At 28.4% G+C, this 23,957-nt stretch overlaps 1 protein-coding gene across 1 annotated transcript in view; it reads left to right on the forward strand.

Annotated features, from left to right (window-relative positions):
* Positions 1 to 23,957, forward strand: part of LOC136082006 (uncharacterized) — a 108,029-nt gene that overhangs the window by 66,177 nt on the left and 17,895 nt on the right. The window contains exons 12-17 of the mRNA XM_065800536.1: positions 2,192 to 2,231; positions 2,321 to 2,380; positions 2,792 to 2,940; positions 3,255 to 3,286; positions 15,657 to 15,752; positions 16,052 to 16,161. Of these exons, the coding sequence (XP_065656608.1) occupies positions 2,192 to 2,231; positions 2,321 to 2,380; positions 2,792 to 2,940; positions 3,255 to 3,286; positions 15,657 to 15,752; positions 16,052 to 16,161 (487 nt within the window). The remainder of the gene's footprint in view (positions 1 to 2,191; positions 2,232 to 2,320; positions 2,381 to 2,791; positions 2,941 to 3,254; positions 3,287 to 15,656; positions 15,753 to 16,051; positions 16,162 to 23,957) is intronic.

Below are 23,957 nucleotides of genomic sequence, written 5' to 3' on the forward strand. Positions count from 1 at the left end.
CTCCCACATTAAAAAAAACTTACAGGGGTTGAACAATGGTGAAACTTATGATTTTTTTTTACTTTTTTAATATAGTATATATAAAAAATTTTATATATATATATATATATATATATATATATATATATATATATATATATATAAATATATCTAAACTCAACATGTATAAAAATTTTATATACCTGACAGCCTCCATTGCAAATCTATCAAGTTTCATTAAATTATATTGAGAACTTTTTACTGGACTCATTTACCTGTAAAAATACTTAGTATTCAAAATTTAAAAAAAAAAAGCTATATCTCAAGCAGCACATTTTGTAGGGCCAAAATTTAAAAAACACTGAAATCATTGAAACAAAGCAGTTTTAATGTTGCCCCAACAAAGTGTGCTGTTTGTGATATATATACATATAAATATACACACACACAAATATAGTATATATATATATATATACAAATATATATATATATATATATATATATATATATATATATATATATATATATATATATATATATATATATATATATATACGAATATACATATTTATACAAATTTACAAATATACATATATATACAAATATACATATATATACAAATATACATATAAATGTTACCAAAACATCTGGATTGGATGCTGATATGTGACCAGAATCAATCAATGAGTTATGGGCATAAGGGATTGAAACTAACCTTTCCGGAGTAAATGTACCAGATTTTAAATGTTATACCTCTCGGACCAATCTTGTTTCTCTGGTCATGAATATATGCCCTGTCTTCAGAAGGGACCTTAAATATGATTTTTGAAAATAATCAATTACTTCAGTTTGATTGAAATGAAATCAAATTATAATCAAAAATTCTTAGTACAATAGTTGCAGATTAAAACAACAAATATTCCAATACATACGCTAATATATAAAAAATTTAATCAAATACCTTTTTAGTTTTACAAAGACACAAGATGTGCTCTACTTGGCAATTGATGATGCTACACTTAGCATCTCTTTCATTACATAAAACGGTTGCTAATTCACAAGTACATGATAAAATATCAGAGAGTTTATCTCAAATCAAATATTGATACTCCTTACTTTTAGATTTATAATGTCCTCGGTTTAAAGATTTTACTCCTTCAAAAAGATTTCTTAATTTTCTTAAGAATTTCTCTGAAGAAGAGGAATATGTGGGTTTACTTTATTCCACAAAGTACTAAAAGATTTCTCAACCACTCCTAGTAGATTCTGTTTTGAAATATTTTGGTTATTGTTTTCAGAAAAATAAAAAAAATGAATTACTTGACAAAATGTTGAAAGAACAGCTGAAGGCATTTCTGATGGAAGACCTCTGCATTTCGGACTACTTTCCAAATGAATTTTCCTGGATTTACTCTTAGGCATTTTTTCTATTAATTATTTTGCTATTTATAAGTTATAATTTAAAAATGATCTAAAAACAACGTGCAATTCGCATCCCCACTCTGAAAAAAAAACAAAAAATGGCGGTTTTCCTCGAAAATAGATTATGTCTAAATAAATGTACATTTTTGTAAACCAGCTATTTTCCAGGCATTATTAGCAAGTACATGTTATGCATTTTGTTATTATTTTGTGATTATCTATTTACTCCAGGGTTACTATAGTTCTGATTCCAAAATCACTCCACCCTAATGTATATATATATATGTATGTATGTATGCATGTATGTATCTATATATATATATATATATATATATATATATATATATATATATATATATATATATATATTTATATATATATATATTTATATATATATATATATATTTTATATATATATATATATATATATATATATATATATATATATATATATATATATATATATATATATATATATATATATAGCTCTTGGAATTAGGGTCGGCATTTGGCAATGTTGACCTAACTACCGATCTAAAAGTGTTTGAGGTCAGCAAAAAATTGCCGACCTCGTTTTTATGTTTTATGGTAAGATCTTTGTATCAAATTTTTTTTGCCAATATGATGCTGACCTCTTAAAGATTAAGGTCGTATAGGTTTTTTTCTATAGTATTTTAATAGTTTCTTTGAACTACACATACATAAACTGACACGACCTTATCTAAAAGATAAGGTCATGTCAGTTTATGTATGCGTAGTTCAAAGTATGTTTCATACTTTAATGTTTTAGTTTACAAGTATTAATGAACCTTGCATTGTGTTCTGATGAGGTAAAGTTTGTTTTTATGTATATAATATATATGATAAAATTTGTATATCTTTTATAATTTTTCAGTTATTTTTTTTTTTCTGTTTTAAGGCAACACAAGAGTATTCTACAGAAGCATTAGCTGAACTGTTGACAGTTTCTTCTATTCAGGTTTTTGTTTAACTTTTATGCTTTTTAGTAAGATATTTCATCAAAGTTTTTTAGTTTTTATAAAAAATATTTATGATGGTTTTACATTTAAAGATTTTAAATTAAAGTGTAAACTTTATTGTTTCTTTATATGCTTATCTGCTCTGTGACAAAAAATTTCAGGTCTTTTTTTAATATTTTTGAGCATGTTAATAATCTGTAAGACCATTATGTCCATTTGGAGCATGTTTGTTACCTTAAAAAAAAAAAAAAAAAAAAAAAAAGAATCTTAACTACCTTTAGTAGCTAATCCTTGATTTCTAAATTGTTAATAAAAAAAATTGAATCTCTGAGTTCAAAAAGTTCAAGTTAGTGCAAATAAATAAGAAATAAAAATAAAGAAAATAGATAATAAAGTAAAATCTGTTTAAGGATAAATTTATTGAGCTTGGTGGTGCTCGAACTTTATGTGCTTTACTGCACAGTGCTAGTAAGCAACTTATGAATGAAGCTGTGATGGCGATATCTTATATTGTTTCAGACAGTGAAACTAACAGACATGCTATTGTTGCTGATGATGGGTAAGTTTTTGTTTTTTTTTTCTATAAAAAATTTTTATGTTTTTACAAGTTTTAAAAAATTGTTGTTGCTTTTTTTTTTTTTTTTTTTTCTGGTTCTTTTTGATAAATATTTTTGTCTTTAAAGTTGCACCAAAAATCAATTTATAGTTATCAATTTATAATTAATTTACAGTTAGTTTATAGTTATTTAAATATTGTTTTGACTTTGACAATTATAATGTCTCTTACAATAAAATTTGTTTTTGTTTTTAAAGTTTTTGGTCTTTAAATCTTTTAAAACATTTTTTTTTATTATTAAAATTGTTTTATTTTAGATTGTATGACATTTCAAGTGCTGCTAAAAGAGGTATTTTTATCAGCATGCAGCATATATACTTGAGTTTTCCAAATTACTTTTTATATCTTATTTTTATACCAAATCTGTTATTTTATATCTTAAATAGTATTTTTTTATGGTCAGAAAAATTTGTTCGATTTTTTCTTATTTTTTGTTAATAAAGAAAAATGATTTAGTAAGGAGTTTTTAGTAAGCAATTTGTAAAGACTTAGTAAGGACTTATTAATGAATCTTTATAAGCATTTAGTTATGAGTTCTTAGTAAGGATTCTTCCTGGTATTTTTGTTAATTTAATACTATCACTTTGTAATAAAAATTAATTAATTTAAATTTCTATTTAAATTTTAGGGGTTAATAAACTTTCATTCTGATCTCTTAAATTTTAATTTATTAGACTTGATGATTATTCTATTGATAAAAATCCATCACTATAAGACATTTTGACTATTTTTGAAAAACATCACTTTGAGACATCTTGACTTTTTGCTAAAGTTTTTATCAACTCATGTCTATATGACTTAAGTTGTTTTTTTCTTAGATTTAAATATAGCTTGTGATCCAAACAACATTTCTGTAAATACTTTTTTAAACTTAATTTTATGCTTTAAAAAGCAATTTAATAATTGCTTGTCATAAATAAGACTTTTTTAAATTCTTCTTTGCTATAAAGCATCTTCTTTTAATAATTTAATAGATTTTAATTATCTGCTAAATTTAGGAATAATTATATTAAATTATATTGAATCTGAAATAAGGATTTTTTTCTATCTTGTTTTTCGGCTGAAGCTTAAATTTAATGTTCAAGGGATTCTTTTCTGATGATTTTAAGTCATGAAATTTTGTTTTATATATATATGTATATATATATATATATATATATATATATATATATATATATATATATATATATATATATATATATATATATATATATATGTAAATTATGTTTTTTTTATATATATAATATATATATTTTATATATATAAAAAAAACTTAATTTACATATATATATATATATATATATATATATATATATATACATATGTAAAATAAGTGTATTTTACAAATAGAGTGCTCAATGTTCTTAAAGAACAGAGCAATAATAAATTAGTAAAAAACACTTATCTAACTTTTATCTTCTACTTTAAGTTTCACCATTGCTGGGTCATCAGGAAGAGTTACTGAATCTCAAAAAAAATTCAATTTATAGAAAAAAATATTTTTCAGGAAGTTATAAATTATTATAAAAAAATTTAAAAAAAAATTTTTTTTTAATTACTTTATTTTTTTGTTAACGGGAAGTTAGAGAAAGTAATTATTAATTAATTTTCTTTGGAATGGGAATAGTTTAATTTTGTCATTTGTTTTTATAATTTTTTAAGAGGTATTTATTTTCGTGCCTACATTTAGAAATTAATTCAGATTTTTTATTTAACAAATTTTCTTGATTTAAATGAGTAATTATTTCAAATTTTTCTTGCAAACATAGCATACATTTTTTGGAAATGTTATTATAGGCAGGGGCAAATTTTAGAATAGACCCCATTGTAAATTAAAATTTTTATTTTTTTCTTTTAAATCCCAAATATATTTTGACAGCATAGTCTCTTTTGAATATTTTTTGTGTTTAAACAATTGTTTGTGGTTGGCATAACGTTTTTTCCATTCCCCTCGGTTAAGCCAATATATTGTTTATCAGGGTTATTTTGTGAGGAAACAATGCACTTGTTAATTATATTTTTCGAAAGGTATTTTCCATTTAGAGAGCAATCTATTTTTTGTTTACAATTACAATAATCAGTGTTTTTTTCTTTTATATGTTCATTTTTATTAATTAACGCGTAGTTGTGGCCTTTTATAATTCCTTCTAAATTTTTTGTACAACTATAACTTACTTTAATGGTATTTCTGTTAAAAATCTTATGTAATTTATTAGAGGGAGGAAAATGTTTGTCTACTAATTTTAGAAAAATTTTACCTTTATTTGTTGAAACATTTTTGCTGTACGGGGGGTTGAACCAAATTATGATCCTATTTCTATTGCGCTTTTTTGCAATTTTCTTTTCAAATTTTAGCTCGAAATTTTGAAAGCCACTTTTTTTAAGGGCATCTTCATAAACGCGTTTAGAGGAGTTAAAAGTATTTTCATTAGAAGAGTTTTGGTTTAGCCTATTGTTAATTGAAATCAGAATTTGTTTTAGAATTTGAGGGGGATGGTTCGAATTCACATTAATATACAATAATTTGTCATTCGGTTTTTTGTAAGCTTATAGGACCTTTCTGAGAGGTTATATGTGACATCAAGAAAATTCACTATTTTTAAATTTATATTTATTTCAATTTGGAAGCCAATACTTTTAAAAACTTTAATAATATCTTTTCTAATTTTATCGAGTTGTGGCCCTGATTTTTTATGCATTATTATTAAACCGTCATCGCGATAAAGACCTAATTGATTAATTTGGATTATTTTAGCTGGGGTATTTAAAATATATAAACTTACAAATTCGCAAATTTCTGCTCCATCGTAACTTCCCATTGTTACATCAAAGCATTCGTGCGTGGTTTTTTTCTTCCACGTTTCCTTATCAAAATAGAGTAAATTTTTTCTGCAGTGCTTAATTATACAGATACTGTCTTCAGTAATTTCTAACTGGGATTTTCCAAATTCTATTGTTTTATCTAAAATTTCTGCTGTAATTGAGGGGTAAAAATCAATAATATCAAATTGTATAAATGTGCATTCATTTTTATTGTTTATTTTAGAAAACCAATCTATAACATCAGTGGTATTTTTCCACTGATGTAAACCTAATTTTTTCCGAATGAAAGATGAACATATAAAAGAAAAAAAACACTGATTATTGTAATTGTAAACAAAAAATAGATTGCCCTCTAAATGGAAAATGCCTTTCGAAAAATATAATTTACAAGTGCATTGTTTCCTCACAAAATAACCCTGATAAACGATATATTGGCTTAACCGAGGGAATGGAAAAAACGTTATGCCAACCACAAACAATTGTTTAAACACAAAAAATATTCAAAAGAGACTATGCTGTCAAAATATATTTGGGATTTAAAAGAAAAAAATAAAAATTTTAATTTACAATGGGGTCTATTCTAAAATTTGCCCCTGCCTATAATAACATTTCCAAAAAATGTATGCTATGTTTGCAAGAAAAATTTGAAATAATTACTCATTTAAATCAAGAAAATTTGTTAAATAAAAAATCTGAATTATTTTCTAAATGGGCACGAAAATAAATACCTCTTATAGACAGAATTCTCATTTCTGATAAGTCTTTGTTGATGAAACACAGTGTTAAATGAAAAAAGTTTTTGTTAAGTGATATTCTATATATATATATATATATATATATATATATATATATATATATATATATATATATATATATATATATATAACAAGAAAGTTAGAAATGCTACGCTTGTCCATCAATGGTATAGTACAAATGACGTTTTAAAATGGTTCCATGGCACCACTGACATAAAACACTGTGTTTTTGTTCAATATGATATTGTTGATTTTTATCCTTCCATTTCTAAATAGCTTCTCCACGATTCTTTGACTCACGCCAAAAATTTTACTCAAATTTCAGATAATACCACTGAAATTTACCATTCTAGAAAATCCTTACTTTTTACAAGAAATAATATGTGGGTTAAAAAATCAGGAGATTCCGATTTTGATGTGACAATAGGAAGCTTTGATGGAGCCGAGTTGTGTGAACTGGTAGGCCTTTTTATTTTATACACCATCAGCAAAGAATACAGATTAAACACCAACGGTTTATATAGATATGATGGGCTTTGCTTTTCAATGGTATTAGTGGACCGCGATCGGAAATAATAAAGAAAAACCTTATCATTCTTTTTAAAGAAAAGTTTTAACTAAATATAACAATAAATTCTAATTTAAAAGTTGTTAACTTTCTTGACGTTTCGCTTAACTTATCTGACAATTCTTATCAGCCATATAGGAAAGCAGGTGACATCCCATTATATATCAATGTTAATTCAAACCATCCTCCAAACATTTTTAAAGCTATTCCTTCAATGATATCTAATCGTATAAGAAGTATATCTTCAAGTAAAGAAGTTTTTAATCGAGCCGCTACTTTTTACAACAGTGCCCTCAAGTCTAGTGGATTTAAAGAAAACATTACTGCCTTTGCCAATGATTCTATAAAAGTTGCAAAATCACATGCACAAAATATTATTTGGTTTAACCCTCCGTTAAATTAATGTCGAGACAAACGTAGACAAACTTTTCCTAAACTTAATCAATAAAAACTTCCCAAAATCTCATAAATTCCATAAGCTGTCTAATCCAAATAGCCTGAAGGTTTGCTATAGCTGTCTTCCAAATATTCGCAACATCATCACTTCACATAACAATAAAGTTTTATCAAATTCTTCAAACCTTAATGCTTCAACGTGCAATTGCCGACAGATTAATTTATGTCCACTTAATGGAAAATGTTTAATTAAAAATGTCATCTATTTATGTAATGTTAAGACAAATCCGCAAGATGAAGGTAGATATTATAATGGGCTTACAGAAAAAACTTTTAAAGATCGCCTTTTAACTTTTATTTTAAACTTTAACTTTTAAAGATCACAATATTTCTTTTCGTTATGAAAGTGGGTCAAACTCTTCCAAACTTTCTAAATTTGTGTGGAGTGTTAAAAAGAAAGGTTTAAATCCTGTCCTTTCGTGGAAAATTTTAGACCAGGCTGAACCGTTTAAACCTGGTGGTAAGTCATGCAATTTATGTTTGATGGAAAAATATCATATAATTTCATCCCCATTGCCTTTACTAAATAAGCAAAACTAACTTGCATCTAAATGTCGCCATGAAAACAAATATATGATAAATAACTTTAATGTCATCAAAGAAGACACTCCACTGTATTTCTGATATATTTTTTTGTCGTTGTTTTTTTGAGATTTGTAACATCTGATGATCGCTAATTACGTGAAACTCTGAGAAATGTTTTAAATAAATCGAGTGTTATAATCATTTAGTTTTTACTATATATATATATATATATATATATATATATATATATATATATATATATATATATATATATATATATATATATATATATAGATATAGATATACACAGTAGTGTCCAAAAATTTGAATTTGATCAATATTTTAGCACAGGCTTACTTAAGCCAACATTTTATATACCAATTAAAAGGTTTTTATTTTTACTATGTTGTTTTGAATGAATGTTGATAATTTAACGTACTTTAATTGATTAAAAAATAACAATTTTTCAAGAGTTCAAAAATTCTGCCAAAGATCAGTTTGAACAATTTACAAAAATCTGTATTAGCAGTTAATAAGGAAGAGTTTAGGCAGTTCAATTGCCTGAAAATGCAACTTGATAAGTTTTTAATGTCTTACTTGAATGGAAACAAACATTTTGAATTATTAAGGAAAGTCTGCATCCTAGTTTTCACTTTATCTCATAGTCAGTGTGCTGTTGAGCGAGGTTTTAGTGTTGACAAAGAACTATTTATTGAGCACATGCAGTAAACCTCTTTGATTAGTCAGCCTACTGTTAATGACATCAAAACAGGATGTTCACAATTTCACAATAACTGGCAAATTAATAAAAAGTTGCTCATTCTCAATATGTGCGATATTAAGATGAAAATAAAAATGAAAGTATTATTACTGAAAAATTAGAAGAAAAAAAAGTTTATCACTGAAGAAATTATTGGTGTAAAAAAGAGAAAGATGTTGAATCATGTATCCTTACCCTAAACGAAGAAATTGAATGTTTTAGCCTTCAAGTTGAAGAATCTAATTCTATGGAATTATTAGTTAAAGCCAATGCTTTCAGGCAAAAAGTAAAAAAAAAGCAAACCCTTATTGAACAGCTGGATAATACCATTGGTAAAATAGAAACAGATTTAAAAAAGAGTTAGTTTTACTAGGATTTGTTTTTATAGTTTGTTTTGTTGAACATTTTAAGTTGAAAGTATTTTTTTAAGTCATTTCATTTCTTCAACAAAAGTTTCACTTAATTCAGTAAAGTAGCTTGATTTTTTTTGAATTTTTTTTTTTTTACAATTTTTAACTTTGTTACTTTAACCAGTCATACAAAAGATTCATATCAATATTTCTTGCACAAAAAAAGTTGTAGTTGATAGTGATTTGTTATTCAGAAACCTAAAATGTTTAGAATAAAGTTATGTTAGCAATTAAAGAGGTCCTAAAAGTACTTAAGACTCAAAACAAATGTTTTGAGAATATCTACTTGGATCAGCCATTTTAAATCCCTATTTTAAAGTTTTATATCTTTCATCAAACTAGATTTTCTCAAAACATTTTTTTTTGTGACTTGAGTACTTTTAGCACTAAGCTCTTTAATTATACTCTATTTTATGTGGGTATAACTGTTTATAAGTTTAATAAGTTCATAATTGTTCATAAGTCCAAAGTCTAATAAAGATTATTTTATTTATTAATGTAAAATAATGAGCATTTTTAGTAAAAATTTTTCTTTCAAAAGATAAAGAAGTGTAATTTTTTTTTTCTGCACAAAAATTAGAGTTGGTAATTAGAGTCAGGGTAAAACATGCAGTACTCCCCATATGCCCTTATCGAAGCTACTTGGTCTCTTAAAAGATCACATGCATTTATTTGTAAAGTTACAATTGTTATACTTTGGTCAGTTATAATGTAAACATCAGAGTTTTTTTCAGACATGATTTCAGAACTTTCTAGCAATTAGTTTTTAGTTTGCATGTTTTTTAATGACCAAGTGGCAACTGCTAAGTGCCACTTGGTCATTAAAAAACATGGCAAGTACTGAATATTTTACTCTAATGGTTTATCATAAAAGTTTATGAAGAGTCATGGAAAAGTCATGGAATTTCATTTTCAAATAGGCTGTCTGGATAGCTTTCAAATCATTGTAGGGAGCCTTTTTCACAGTCTTACCTCTGTAGATGTTTAGATGGTTCTTCATTGCCAGCATTGCTGAGTGACACCACCTCTAGAACCTCTTAATAAGTTGCTTTTGGTTTTATAAAGTGCCATATGTGCCCAGTCCAAGATATCAGCTTTCTGATCTCCAATCAGTTGGAACACTTCTTTGTTATCTACACCTAGTAAGTGACTGGGGTTGATATTTGACCGGAGCTGGGTTTGATTAAATATAGCCAGGGTCGGGTTTGTGACCAGGGCTGCATAATTATTTATACATTCTAAAGTGTATTTTTTGAATTCAAAGTTCATTTAATATTTTGTATATATATGCATATGTAAACATCATTATGATCAACATGGTCATCATAATCATCATTATCATCATCATCTTTATCACTATCATGATCATTATAATCATCATCATCATCATGAACAGCATAAAAAAGGAAGGTTAAAGGCTGATAATAATGATCATAATGATGATCATCATCATGATAATGATGATGATCATAATCATTGTCATCATCATTATCATCATCAGGCTTTAGCCTTCCTCTTTTATGCTGTTTCTCTAATATAAACAATCTAAAGCATTTTTATTCTTAACTAAAGCTCATTCATACAATATGTAAGGCACTCTCTTAAAGTTTTCTTTTACCACTACCATTTTCTACTAAAGCTGCTACCTCTCTACATGCTGATACCTAAATTACTTTAATGTTTTTTAACAAATGTTTGATACAAGGTTCTTTTAAATCTGTCTAAGATTATGCCTCCTTTTCTTGTCTTGCTAGAGTAACACCACACATCCATCTGATCATCTTCTCTTTGGGCAAGTACTACACCATATAAATACTAAAGTTTATATAATAATAAAAGAATATTGTATGCCAGCATCTAAATAAATAGCAAACATATATGTTTATATCCATAATATGTATGCATAAAGTGCATCTCGGAAGATTTTATTCCTTCTGGAATAAAAGTTTGGAAGCTTTTATTACTTTTCTTCAATTTTAATGTTTGTATTTCAATTTTAATGTTTCAATTTTAAGCCTCATTTTACTTTTGATTAGATGCTTTATTAAACATTAATCATTTTTTTCATCTTTTTTACAAGAATGCCGTTGATGATGTTCTTGTAAAAAAGACTTTGTAAAAAGTTTTTTACAAGAACATCTCTCCTAATAGAGGTGTTCTTGTAAAAAAGACTTTGTAAAAAAATCCTGTCTATTGTTAAGCTCTGTTATTCTCAAATCTTGTACCTTATCTCAAATATTAGGTTCTAGAGACTTTTGGTTAGTCTTCAACAGTGTCATTAACTGAAGTTAGTCTAACATTTAATCTCTAATTCATGGGGCTGATCTTTTTACTTCTCTCTAGAATAGAGTAGAGTTATTTGGAAAAATCTTTGCTTTTAAAAAAACCTTGACTATTGAATCTAAAGGTCATATTCTTTTTGTCATACCAGTTAAACAGATTAACCGATTGTTAAACATCCAAATCACTCTGGCTTTTAATGTTAAAGATAATTCTCAGTTAAATACTTCTGCAGTTTGTGCTCCAGACAAGATTTCCATTTAGTCTTAAAAAAGTGTTCTTTAGAACACTCTTCAATTTTTGTTAAACTTTTAAAAATGGCTAAATAAGTGGTTCCAATTTTTCAAAACTCTAGAAAACACTTTGATCTCTCTAACTAGCCTACGATTAGTCTTCATTCTATTATTATTTTCTTTATATAAAAGTTTTGAGGTTATAAAACTATTTCTTTTTGACTGCAGTTATAAAGTTATTCTTGAAGGCCTACCTGCTTCTTTATTTCAAGTAATTTTAAGGGTACTACAAGGTTCTATTTTTGCCCCTGTATTGTTTTTTATCTAAAATAACGATCTTCGTGAAATCAATAGTGGCTCTTTTTGATGAGGACTCAACTTTATACTCTTGTCTTGACAAAAAATCTTTACTTTTTAATTGCTTAGAATAAGCAGCCAATTTTAAATCTGATCTCTTTTCTGTAACAGCCTAAGGCCTGCGGTGGCTTATAGATTTAAATTCTGGACATGAAATCCATAATTTTTGTTAGACAACAAAACTCATTTATTTACTGCAAAAAAATATTGCAATACTGTTGGCATTCCTATATTGACAAATAACAACCCTCTTACTCTCAGACAACTCTAAAAACACATTGTACATGAAATTAAACCTGCTTTATCTGCCAAGCTTGAACCACTCTCCCATTGTTGTAAGGTTGTACTTCTTTCTGTTTTCTACTAATACATCATCTTCTTAATGATAAACAAAACTCATTCTTGCTTGGCTTTTTATTCAACTAGTTGCATCCATTAACTGTATCTGTCCTTTCATGCTATAAAAGCTTTTAATAATCTAGTTTTTTCCTTGAACATCAAAAAAACTTATAACTCTTACCCATCTTCATATTTTCCTTTTTTTATTTTTATGCAACTTACAACTTTTTAAATCGTCAGTTATATATTTCCTAGTATTTTAACATAACTTTTAAAGTAACTTAATAATGGTTGCTTGCAATCTTGTTGGAAGTAAATTAGACTTTAAAAATATATAAATGTATGCCAGTATTGAATAAATATTAAAGTATTATAAATCTTTTTCTAGCTTCGGCTATCAACCCCTGCTAAATCTTATAATTTTGCTGGGGCCAGGTTTGCAAAAAGTCTCACTTTTACTTACTATCTACACCTGTCTGAAACTGTGACTTATCAATGGTCTCATATATGGCCTGGAATCTCTAGAATCAAAATAATTCTGGGCCTTGACTTGCTCCCAAGAGAACTGAAAAAACAGCTCTAATTATCACCTCCAAGGTGTGATGACAACCTGCAAAATACAGTAGATCCTTCTCAAGTTTTACTTTAATGAGAGTGCATGCCCCATTTTTTTGTTCAGTATTATTATTATTTTTTAATTATTCACCTCCCCAAGGTCAAGAGGGCCACTACAGTCAAGGAGGCTACTTTTTGTTGTTACAACCCTCTCTCAACTTTATAACTCCGAAACAGGAACCTCGTTGAACAAAGTGGCTGCGCTGAGAAACAAGTTAAGCGCGATACTACCAGGAACGTGGTGGGGATCAAACTTGGAACTTCTCGTTTATGAGCGAGCACTCTACCACTACACCACTACCATGTAGTGGATTAGAGGCTGTGTGTCAAATGACATACCAATATCATTCTCAATTAAACCTCATTCCTCTAAAGCAGTAACAACAGCATTTGGCTGTCCAGTTCCATTGGTTAGTTTAGCAGCAGTAACCAACACTGCCTAACATAGTATTTTGAATCAGATACTATGATAGGCAGTCTATCAATATAAACATTTGATTTCAAATCTTGCATCAGCTTGTGATCCCAGTGAACTACAAATGGAACATCTGTTTTAAACTCAGCTTTCAGTTTGTCAGCAATCTTGACACAGTGCTTTATGCGCTCTCTATAAACTGAAGACCTATTTTGATTCAGTTCCTGTACAGCTTGTCCATGTGCTCTAGATGTTTCTGTCAGCATAAACACAGCACTTATGTCCGTAATTTTAGACCCATCTTTGGTCATCGCAAGTAGAGCAGTGATTTTTTTGTTGTTGCTTATCTTGGCTTCTTTGGATTTGGAGGTATAGAATCCTCCTCACATGTTTTCCCTCTACTGCTATTGTCAGATATTTCTGACTGGACTAAGACTGAAGATGTGGATACCTCTTCTTCGTTATTCTGCCTATGTTTTTGTTCCAAGATTTTTCTTTGCTGAAGGTGTGCTTCTTTATCTGCAAGGATCTTATCATTTGATCCCATAACTCCCTTTCTTCCAGGCTCCTTTTATGCTAGGAAAAATTTATGGTCTTCCTCATCTTCAATTTTAGAAAGGATATTTGCACTTGCAACATTAAAAAAATTTATCAGATCTTCTGTGAAAGCTTTTTCTTTTTCAATTTTTCCTGAGAAGAGCATATTGCTGGTAAAATTTTTCAACTTTTTAAATGATTTTGTTCTTATGACTCATAAGAATTATAGCTCTATTGCAAAATTTGACAATTTTTTCAATCACTTCAGTTGATGCTTCTCTCTCTATTTGTCAACTTTTTCTCTTTGTGAAGATTTAGAAAGTAGCTGATCACATCTCCTTTTGATGGTAATTTACAACCTTTTATGTTATCCTTATGTCCCAAGAGAAAGACATCACAAGTCTTCTTTTGATATTTTCTAATTATAATAATCTCGAATAGCTGAGAAAAAAATTATGTTGATAATAAAGATAATAAATTATGTTGATAATGAAGATAATAAATTATGTCGATAATAAAGATTATAAATTATGTTGATAATAAAGATAATAATTTATGTTGATAATAAAGATAATAAATTATGTTGATAATAAATTATGTTGACTCTGAAAAATATAAGAAAAAAGTATACTTATTTTAGGTAACTTAAATAATAAAAAATATGTACAAAATATCTTGAACTTTTCTTTTTAGAAATAAAAAATAGCAATTAACAAGAGAAATAAAAATTATTAAATTCAAGAACAAAAAACATTTTCAACCTTACAATCTGTTGTGCAATTCAGTAAATTCTGTGTATTTATAAGTTAACAGTGAAAGTTAATTGATAATTCATGCAATCTCTCATCTAATTGGCTGAAAAGTTAATATATTATTTTCAAGAGTAATCTTGTTATAATAGTTAGAGTGCTTTATTTCACAAACTTTTAAAAATTATTGCAAGATGGGTGTTATTAATAATCTAACAATAAAGTTGATAAACATGAAAAAACATAATGGTCATGAGGGAGCTCTAAATAATTCTTGATCCTTAAAATTTTCCATACAGAAATTTTTTTCCTTATGATGGTTTCCATGAAAAATCTTAATTTTTAAATATTATAGAGCATTCTATTTGTAGAATACACTAACATAATTTATATATATATATATATATATATATATATATATATATATATACACACACGCGCGCGCGCTTATTAATGATTCTTGCGTAAATAATCATGAACAAGTATACAAGTGCAAAAGTGGGAAAATCATTGTTAAGCTGTTTATTTAAATAAATCTTTTTGTTTTTAAAGAAAAGTATTGTGATTTTGTTTGTATAAATATAGTTTATTTAATTATTCAACATCTGCAGGAACTTTATTCTAACATTGCTTTATGATTTGTGTTTGAACAGTAATTATGTATGAAGGACACTGACTCAAGAAAAAATAATAATTTTTTTTTATTGAAAAAGTGTCTGGATAAAAGTGGTGTTTTTAAAAATTAAAGTTAACAGAATATAGTATTACTGTACTGACCTAAAATTGCAGTACTATTATATTAGTAGCAGTAGATTAACAGCTTGTAAATATTTTTAGCTTCACTTCTAGCTGCACGTGTAATTGCTGGCATTTATCTAGAGCTTTCTTTCTCTCGTGACATTAGAACTTCATTAGCTGAAGATGCTGCTTCAGGTATTGTTTAGGTTTTGTTTTTTCGATAAGTTTTTTGTTCATTTTGATTAGACCCATGTCTAAGATAACTTTTTATGAGTTTTTGCTAAATTGTCAAAATTAGGCTGAAGAAAAATTCTTTTTTTTCCTTTAAGTTCCTCTATCAGTTTTTTTTTATCTATAAAAAGTTTTTTAAAAAAAAGGAACTTTATAAAAATTAAGTAAAAAAAAGTTTATAAAAAGATTGAAAATTTATTTTTTTATAATTAAGTTTAAAAGTCTAAAATTTATGCTTTACTTTTTTGTATTTTACTAATTAGCGTCAGCATTGGAAACACTTTGTAAATCTCATGACGATGAAACAAAAAGATTAGCACTGCAAACGATAGAGTTGTTGGTAATTGAAAATCAGGACTTTATAACAAGCAGGGTAAAGAAATTTTACTTTTTTTAGGTTTTGTGATTTGATTTGTAGTCAGGAATCTATTGATTATATCTCAAAGAATAGTTTGCAATAGGGATGGCTCTTTTACTTATTTAAATGTAAAAATGTGAATTTTGTTTTTAATATCTTTGCATCCAACAAAACTGCAAGCAACCACTATTAGAGTTGGAAGTTACTGGAGGAGAAAAAGTGAAGTTCAAAGAGCAAGATAACCAATGACAGACAACTTAAAAGATTGCAAATTATATGAATCAGGAAAACAAGATGAAGGAAGTGAGTTCCAAAGAACTGATGTTCAAAGAAAAAAACCAGACAAATAAGAGTTATTGGAGCACTTCTGAACAGTCAGAGAAAAAGATGAGACTTAATTAAATGACTAGTAACACAAGAAATGAGTTTTAGTAGATGGCACAAGAGACCCTAACTCTTTAGAGCAGTGCCCACTATAGGTTTATAGAAAAGAGAAAGAGAAACAACATTACAACAATGTGGTAATAGTTGGAAGTTGGCTGCAAGAGCAGGTCCAAATATGTTTGCAATGTGTTTTTGCACCTTGTCCAAAAGAGATAGGGCCTAGTTCGAATATCCGCCCCAGCTATATAAACAGTATTCTATCCAAGGATGGATTTGAAATTTATAGAGATAAAAAATAGAATCCGGAATAAGAAAGTGTTAAGCACGATAAAGAGATTCAACCTTAGCAGATGCTAATTTTGAAATCAATTTGGTATATGGTTTCCATGAAAGATTGGAAGTAAAAGTTAATCCTAGAAGTTGAAGATAGTAGATGACTCGTCAAGTACATTACCGTTCATAAATATTGGAAAATCTAAATTATTGTGATAACGATTTGCTAAAAAAATTTTTATCTGAATTAAAGTTCACCAGCCACTGTGATCCCCATGCTGTAGCAGAAGTGAGATTCTTTTTAAGCTCAAATGCTCCCTCCAAGCAAATAGAGTGTGTTCGCCTTAAATGTGAGAATATCTGCAAGATCATTAATGTAAGTTAAAAAGAGTATAGGGTCAAGGATAGAACCTTGAGGGACCCCTGAAGTTACAGGATATGAAAAAGAGTGCTGCCTGTCGAGGTTAACTTCTATACTATGATTGGAAAGAAAGGATTTAATAATCTTAAAGATGTTACCTGATACAACGTAAGAAGAAAGCTTGTGGAGAAAATCAATATGCCAAACTTTATCAAAAGCTTTAGAAATATCAAAAGTGATAGACTTAACCACTCCATCTCTATTTAATGTATGATGAAGTCTATTGGTTATTACTGTTAGCTGTAGAATGATCGAAAAGAAATGATCGAGAAGATCGAAATCCATATTGATGATCAAAAAGTTATTAGATTTAAAATGAGAGACTAAGTGTTTGTTAGTTAAAGATTCAAAAACCTTGCTTATGATAGAAAGAAGACTAATGGGATGGTAGTTAGGCAAGTCAGATCACTCTCCAGAATTTTTGAAAATAGGGATAACAGATGCCACTTTCCAGCATGATGGAAAATATAACTCTGATAAGCTCTTGTTAGATAGTTTTGAAAGTATAGATAATAGCTCCAGAGAACACTTCTGCAAGACTATAACAGATATGTTGTCTGGACCACAACCTGTAGATGAGTCTAAGTAGGAAATCACTTTAGATACTGAAGCTGGAGTGATATGAGTGTTAAGTAATAGATCAACCTATTTGTCTGCTATATCAGATAGAATGCAACTAGTGTAAGTGCAACTAGTGGAATCAAGAGATGATTTGATAAAAAGTTCTTAGCAAGCAGTTCAGCTTTGTCTTAAGGTGAGGTAACAAAATCTAAACCATACAAGAGGCGTGGAACAACAGATTTGCCCTTATTATAGATACTGTTAAAGTTTCTCCAGAAGTTATGAGAGAGTAATTTTTAAGATATAAATATAAGATTTCACTAACTGAGAATAGCGGGCTTTGGCGTTAGACAAAACCTTTTTAATTTCTAGATATAGTAAACAGATGTTTGTTTTCTGGAGATTGTTATGCTGGTAGATATGAAAGTAATGGTTTTGATAAGAAATGCAGCAGCACAATCATGAAGAAGAAAATCATGAAAATCATGAAGAAGAGTGAGGCTTGACTTGGAATCGTCAAGAGGGAATAAAAGTTTCCATAGGCTGACTAGGATCAGAAACAAGACAAGTCAAGTAGAGAAGGTAAATGATTCAGGTTGTCTGGAAAGCGAGTTGAAAAGTTGACTATTTGAGTTAGAGTTTGAGAAAGGCAAAAGTTCTTGGCCTTAATGCCTGCAGAGTCACTGGCACTAGAACATTGACACAAGCCATTCAGTGTAATGAGCATTAAAGTCATCAACAACAACAATATTAGCTGAAGAATGAATAGAATGGGCTGGTTCAATTTGATCAGAAATAACATCAAAAAGTGTGTAGTCTTGTGATAAAGGAGGGCTATACAGAACTAAGAGAAAGGTGATAGAGTGAAGTGGTGCTAAACAAAAGCACATAAAGAATAGTTGGTGGATTCAAACCTAGTTTTCTGACAAATTGGTGATTTCTTACAAATGTAAATGCCCAGGCCAAGCATGTGGCTATTGGAGTCTTTACAAATTAAAGGAAAATAACCATTAACATTAAGATCACAAGATGAGACAGCTGAACTCAAATTAGTCTCACAAAGAGCAAGTAGGTCTGGTGAACTTTGCAAGAGATAAGATTTAACAGAAGAAAAGTTACTTTGAAGACCATGAATATTGTATAGTGAATGATAGGTTTAGTGATCTTGAGGAAGACGATGGTTTTTATATTTTACAGTTTTGAGTTTTGTGGCCTCGACAATGCACACCAAAATTAAGAACAGGGACACTATTTATGCGCAACATGGCACTGTTTGTACTCTGATATTTTACAGCTCTTGATGGAATCAGCCTCTCTGAGAGCTGAGTTCAGGAAACCTGACTACCAGCCGGCCCCAGAACCATAAAGCTGAGTTTTAGCATTTTACATCCTAAACTGGAAACTATGTATTATAAATACATCTGCGCCAGCCTAAAATGTAGAAGAGATGCGACGCTGGTCAACAGATAGAAAAGAGCCTCAAGGCAGGAGATGTTTTAAGTCGGAGTTGGCTTATCCTTTGCCTAAAAAAGTGTATCCTACAAGGCAGCAGAACTGAAGTAGACTGTACTTGGTTACATCACACCAGTAGCAGGTTAACCTGACCTGAACTAATTACTTTTAAGCGTAAATTACTTTACATAACTGGTATTAAAATATATAATTTACTTACATTTAAAAGTTATTCTTTTTTTTTTTACATAAATTATATATCATGTAAAACTTAATTACTTAAGGTTAGATTTTTAAATAAGTAGCTGTTACTTGAAAAATTTACTTTTACAAGTAAAATTAATTTGCTTTTTTTTTTTTTTTTCTTGCAAATGTAACTTACTTTTAATAGTAAAGTCATGTCATACGCATAAAAGTAACTAATCATACGCATAAAAGTAACTAATTAGCAAAAATAGCTTACACAAAAGTAGTTTGAAAAAGTTGTTATTTACATTTATAAATTAAAGTAAATTTTGTCTTTGACTATATTGATATTATGCTATACTTTGTAAGTAAATGAAATATAAGTTATATTGTTTACTTTCTCAAAAAACAGTCATTTTGTGTTGATTTAACATACATTTTAAGATAGTGTATTTTGAGGTAGTGTATTCATATCCATTGCCTGTTTGTGGACACTTCTGGGTAATACTTCAGATAATACTCTGATGTATGTAGGCAGTGTTTGTGGCAGCGCATTGTCAAAAGATTTCTTTTCAGGTATCATAAAGGGTGATTCTATATAATTAGAGGAAAATATAGTTAACAAGCGGGTGTACCAGTGAAGTAGTGATGGCTATTCTACTGGTATAACTGCATTAGCACTATGGTTCTCACACGGCTTCCTGCCATGTGAGAGCCATAGTGCTAATGCGGGTTCCTCAAGAATCATTGATTTTTTATTTCATTTTTTGTTGAGTAGAAATAGGTTAGTGGCCATAATGAAACTTAGGCAGGTAAAGGGATGGGGGCATAGTTTCTTGCTACGCTACTAGATTCTATCCATGCATGCAAACCTTGACTATGTCACTGTTTGTTAGAGCACGTTTTTTCTACAGTTTTTCTTTCTTTGTATTTGCTTTTTCAATCAAATATTTTGTTTTGGTAATATAGTGCAATATAACATTTTTGGTATTCGCAAGAACATCGACTGCTTAAAACAGTTTTCAAAAAAGTCAATATCTGATATAATCTATATGATAAAAAAAGTGTTTATCAGATATAATCTTTCATTGTATTTTATTATATAGTCTATTTGAAAAATGATTGTAAGGAAAGCTGGTTAATCTTCTACTATAGGTTGTGGGCATCTTATTATCCTTCTTTTTGTTGATTTGGTGTCCAACCCGCACAAGGAAAGTTAGAAAAACTTCACGTTGTTTGTCGCGTATCAGTTGTCCTGGAATCTTGCAATTGATTTTTCTCAACCTTCCAGACTTGCTAGAGCTCTGAAACTTTCAGCATTTGTGTAAACTTGATAAACGTACATGTTACAATTGTTTTCAGCGCCAACCAGAGAACTCCACTTTTTTGAATCTTTTTTATTTGTATGATTTTAATTTATCTTTCAGACTTGTCAGAACTCTGATTTGTGTAGTCCCAATGAACATGATGTTTAATTTGGTTCCTGGGCAAGGGGGTTGTACCCTAATAATGTTTATTATAATTTTTTTTTTCTTAAAAGTTGAAATTTATAACTTTTTAGAAGGAAAGACTTTTTACAAAATAGCATTGAAAAGGTATTTTTTTTGAAAAGTTTACGGAGCTGCGCATATTTGTAGCTATGCTGCTGCTTTTTGCTTCTCTTATTCAGTGTGGCTGTTGTTAACAACCAATCTAACAGAAATGAAAATAATTTTTTTTTTTGTTTATTTGTTAATAGCTATTCATAAAACTGGAATGAACTAATTTCAATTAGTTTATACCAGACAACAATTATTCCAGTTAGTCATCTCCAGAAAAAACTTTGATTTTGGTTAGATTAGTTTTTAACAACCATGCTGAATAAAAAAAGCCAAAATACAAAACTTAGAATAAAATTGCAAATTGCAGAGCCATTTCCAAAGCAAGAACAATAAACCAGACAGTCTTTTAAAACAAATGAAATACTAAATTTTCACACTTTTAAATAACTAATGTCAATAACATCAAGATTTTAAAAATTAAAATTACAAGATTAAAAAATAATGGTTAAAGTTAAAAAAGTAAAAGTAATAAACCTGAAAAAAAATGGATAACTTTTTATAACCACAAAAGTCACTAAGTTTAATTTATTTAATATAGCGAATTTAGTTGAGTGGTTCATAAAAATCACACTTTCTAATTTAAAATAATTTTTTTTTTTTAATTATTCACCTCCCCAAGGCCAAGAAAGTCACAACAGTTGAGGAGACTACTTTTGTGGTTACAACCTTCTCTCAACTTCGAAACACAAACCTCGACAAACAAGGCCGCTGCACGGAGAAACAAGTTTAGCATGGCACTACCAGGGACATGGTGTGGATCAAACTTGGAACTTCTCGCTTATGAGGCAAGCGCTCTACCACTACATCACTACCGCATACATATATGGTTGATTGTGAAGAAAAGTGTTCTATATAATGAAATAACATCAAGTTCATTTTTTTTTTGTTCTCTAAATTTTTGTAACTTTTTTCACTTTAAATTTTCAAAAATTAAAGGTAATAAATTAACAAAAATGCAAATTACAATATTCAAACAACCAGATTCCAATCGCATATTTAAAATCAGGCCTGTTTTGTTTTTGTTTGAGGATTTATCTTTATGAAACAACACAGAGCAAAAGCTTTGCAAAATTATTGCTATAATTGGGGTTTGTTAGCAATAAACGCTTAAAATGTTTACCTCCCTTTTGTGCCATTAGCATGAGAGGGACAAGTTTATAAGATTTATATATACAAATATTCTTAACACTTTAAACTAAATTTAAGTTCATTAACAAGTCTCTAATGTCATGTAATAATCTCTTAGTGTTTGAAAATTACGACCATATAAATTTTGAACAACCTCCCTAATTATTTAAGGGGTTTAAAATATTATCTTTAATTAAGTTATAAGTTCGTTTGACAATCAAATTCTGTTCCTCATTTGCTCGGAGCAAAAGTTAATTTAACCATTTTTCGTGAATAAGTAATTAATTGGCACAGACTTCATCGTTAAAATTTGTCAAAGAATTATGAAGAAAAAGAGTTTTTATAAGTGATATATATAAAATCATTCGTATTTTTCAAACAACATCAAATTAGTTTTATTTTCAAAGTTAATTTGATCATTGATTATTGTTTTTTTTTATTGCATTAAAAAATTCTTTAATGTAGCAGTAGATTTTTTATTTTACATATATATGAGGTCTTTTAATGTGTTGTTAAAACCATATTAAACTCATTTTAAAACTTTATAGTTAACCAATAATATAATGATGTCTGCTTACGTAAATTTTGAGATAATAATATAATTATAAATAACTATATTTTTGGTTAATAAATATACTTTTGTCAAATAAAACATACTTGGGCGTCAAACTTAAGTATGTTCTTGTTTATATCACATTGGAATGTTTAGAAAAATATTAAAATAACCACCTCATTTGGTTAGGGTGTAAACTTTATATAATCATAACTTTTGAATTTTGAATTTTAAAACCTGTTGGCTTCAATTTAATGTAAGAAAATAAAAAAATAAAAATTACTAATTTGTTGCCCTAACATTCGGGTTAGGAATGGTAAATGTTTTAAAGTATTTTTGTTTCCAGGCTCCAATCACCGTGAGTTGTATTTCTTAATCAAATTAAACAAATATTTTTGCTTAGCTACAGCTCGGGTTATATGTATATTACACAGTGGTGTAGCTAAACATTTTTGGCCAATAAGCATAGGTGGCCCAGGCGTCCAATTTCTATTTCTCTGAAACAATAGCTTTTACTAAGAAAAAAGCAAAACTCTTGCTGTAGTTAGGCCTACTTGCCTTGCTGTAGTTAGGCCTACTTGCTGTAGTTAGGCTGATAACACGTAGATAAAGATATTTATCTGCGTGTTATCAGCCTACAGCGTGTTATCAGCCCACTATATTTATTTATGTAAGTATCTTTATCTGCGTGTAGGCAGGCTACAAGCAGATAAAGATATTTACATAAATAGTTCTAAATTTTTCATGCCCATATAAAATACCGTAAAACCAGTTCATAAAACCAATGCTGGATTAAGACTTGCAGGGTCTGGGATATTTTTAAGCAGGCGGGCATTTTTTTTATTTATAAAAACCTTACAAAAATGAAGCATCCTCATAAAAATTTTAGGGCTCCTAAATCTGCAGGACATGGGGTTATAGCCCCCATAAACCGGACTGATTTAAACTTTCCCTCTTTTGTATATATATGGATATAATATGCTTACTGCCAAGTTTCAGCTTAGTCTAAATTCTACTTTTTTGCATTACTGTTGTACAAGATCCTCTCAAAGTTGTCGTAGAATATAAGTAAATTTACTTATTTTATCTAGATCACTTTCAATTTATTTTACAAATTATATAAAATCTAAAATGTAATTTAAATTTTATTTTATATGTTCCATTGTCGTGTTTTTCTCATTTATATTGTAAGTATATCTCTCATTTATCTATATTATGCAAGTTATATCTATGTTATGCAAGTTATGCAAAC

Source organism: Hydra vulgaris, chromosome 06, assembly GCF_038396675.1.
Source record: "Hydra vulgaris chromosome 06, alternate assembly HydraT2T_AEP".
In the NCBI taxonomy this organism is placed as follows: domain Eukaryota; kingdom Metazoa; phylum Cnidaria; class Hydrozoa; order Anthoathecata; family Hydridae; genus Hydra; species Hydra vulgaris.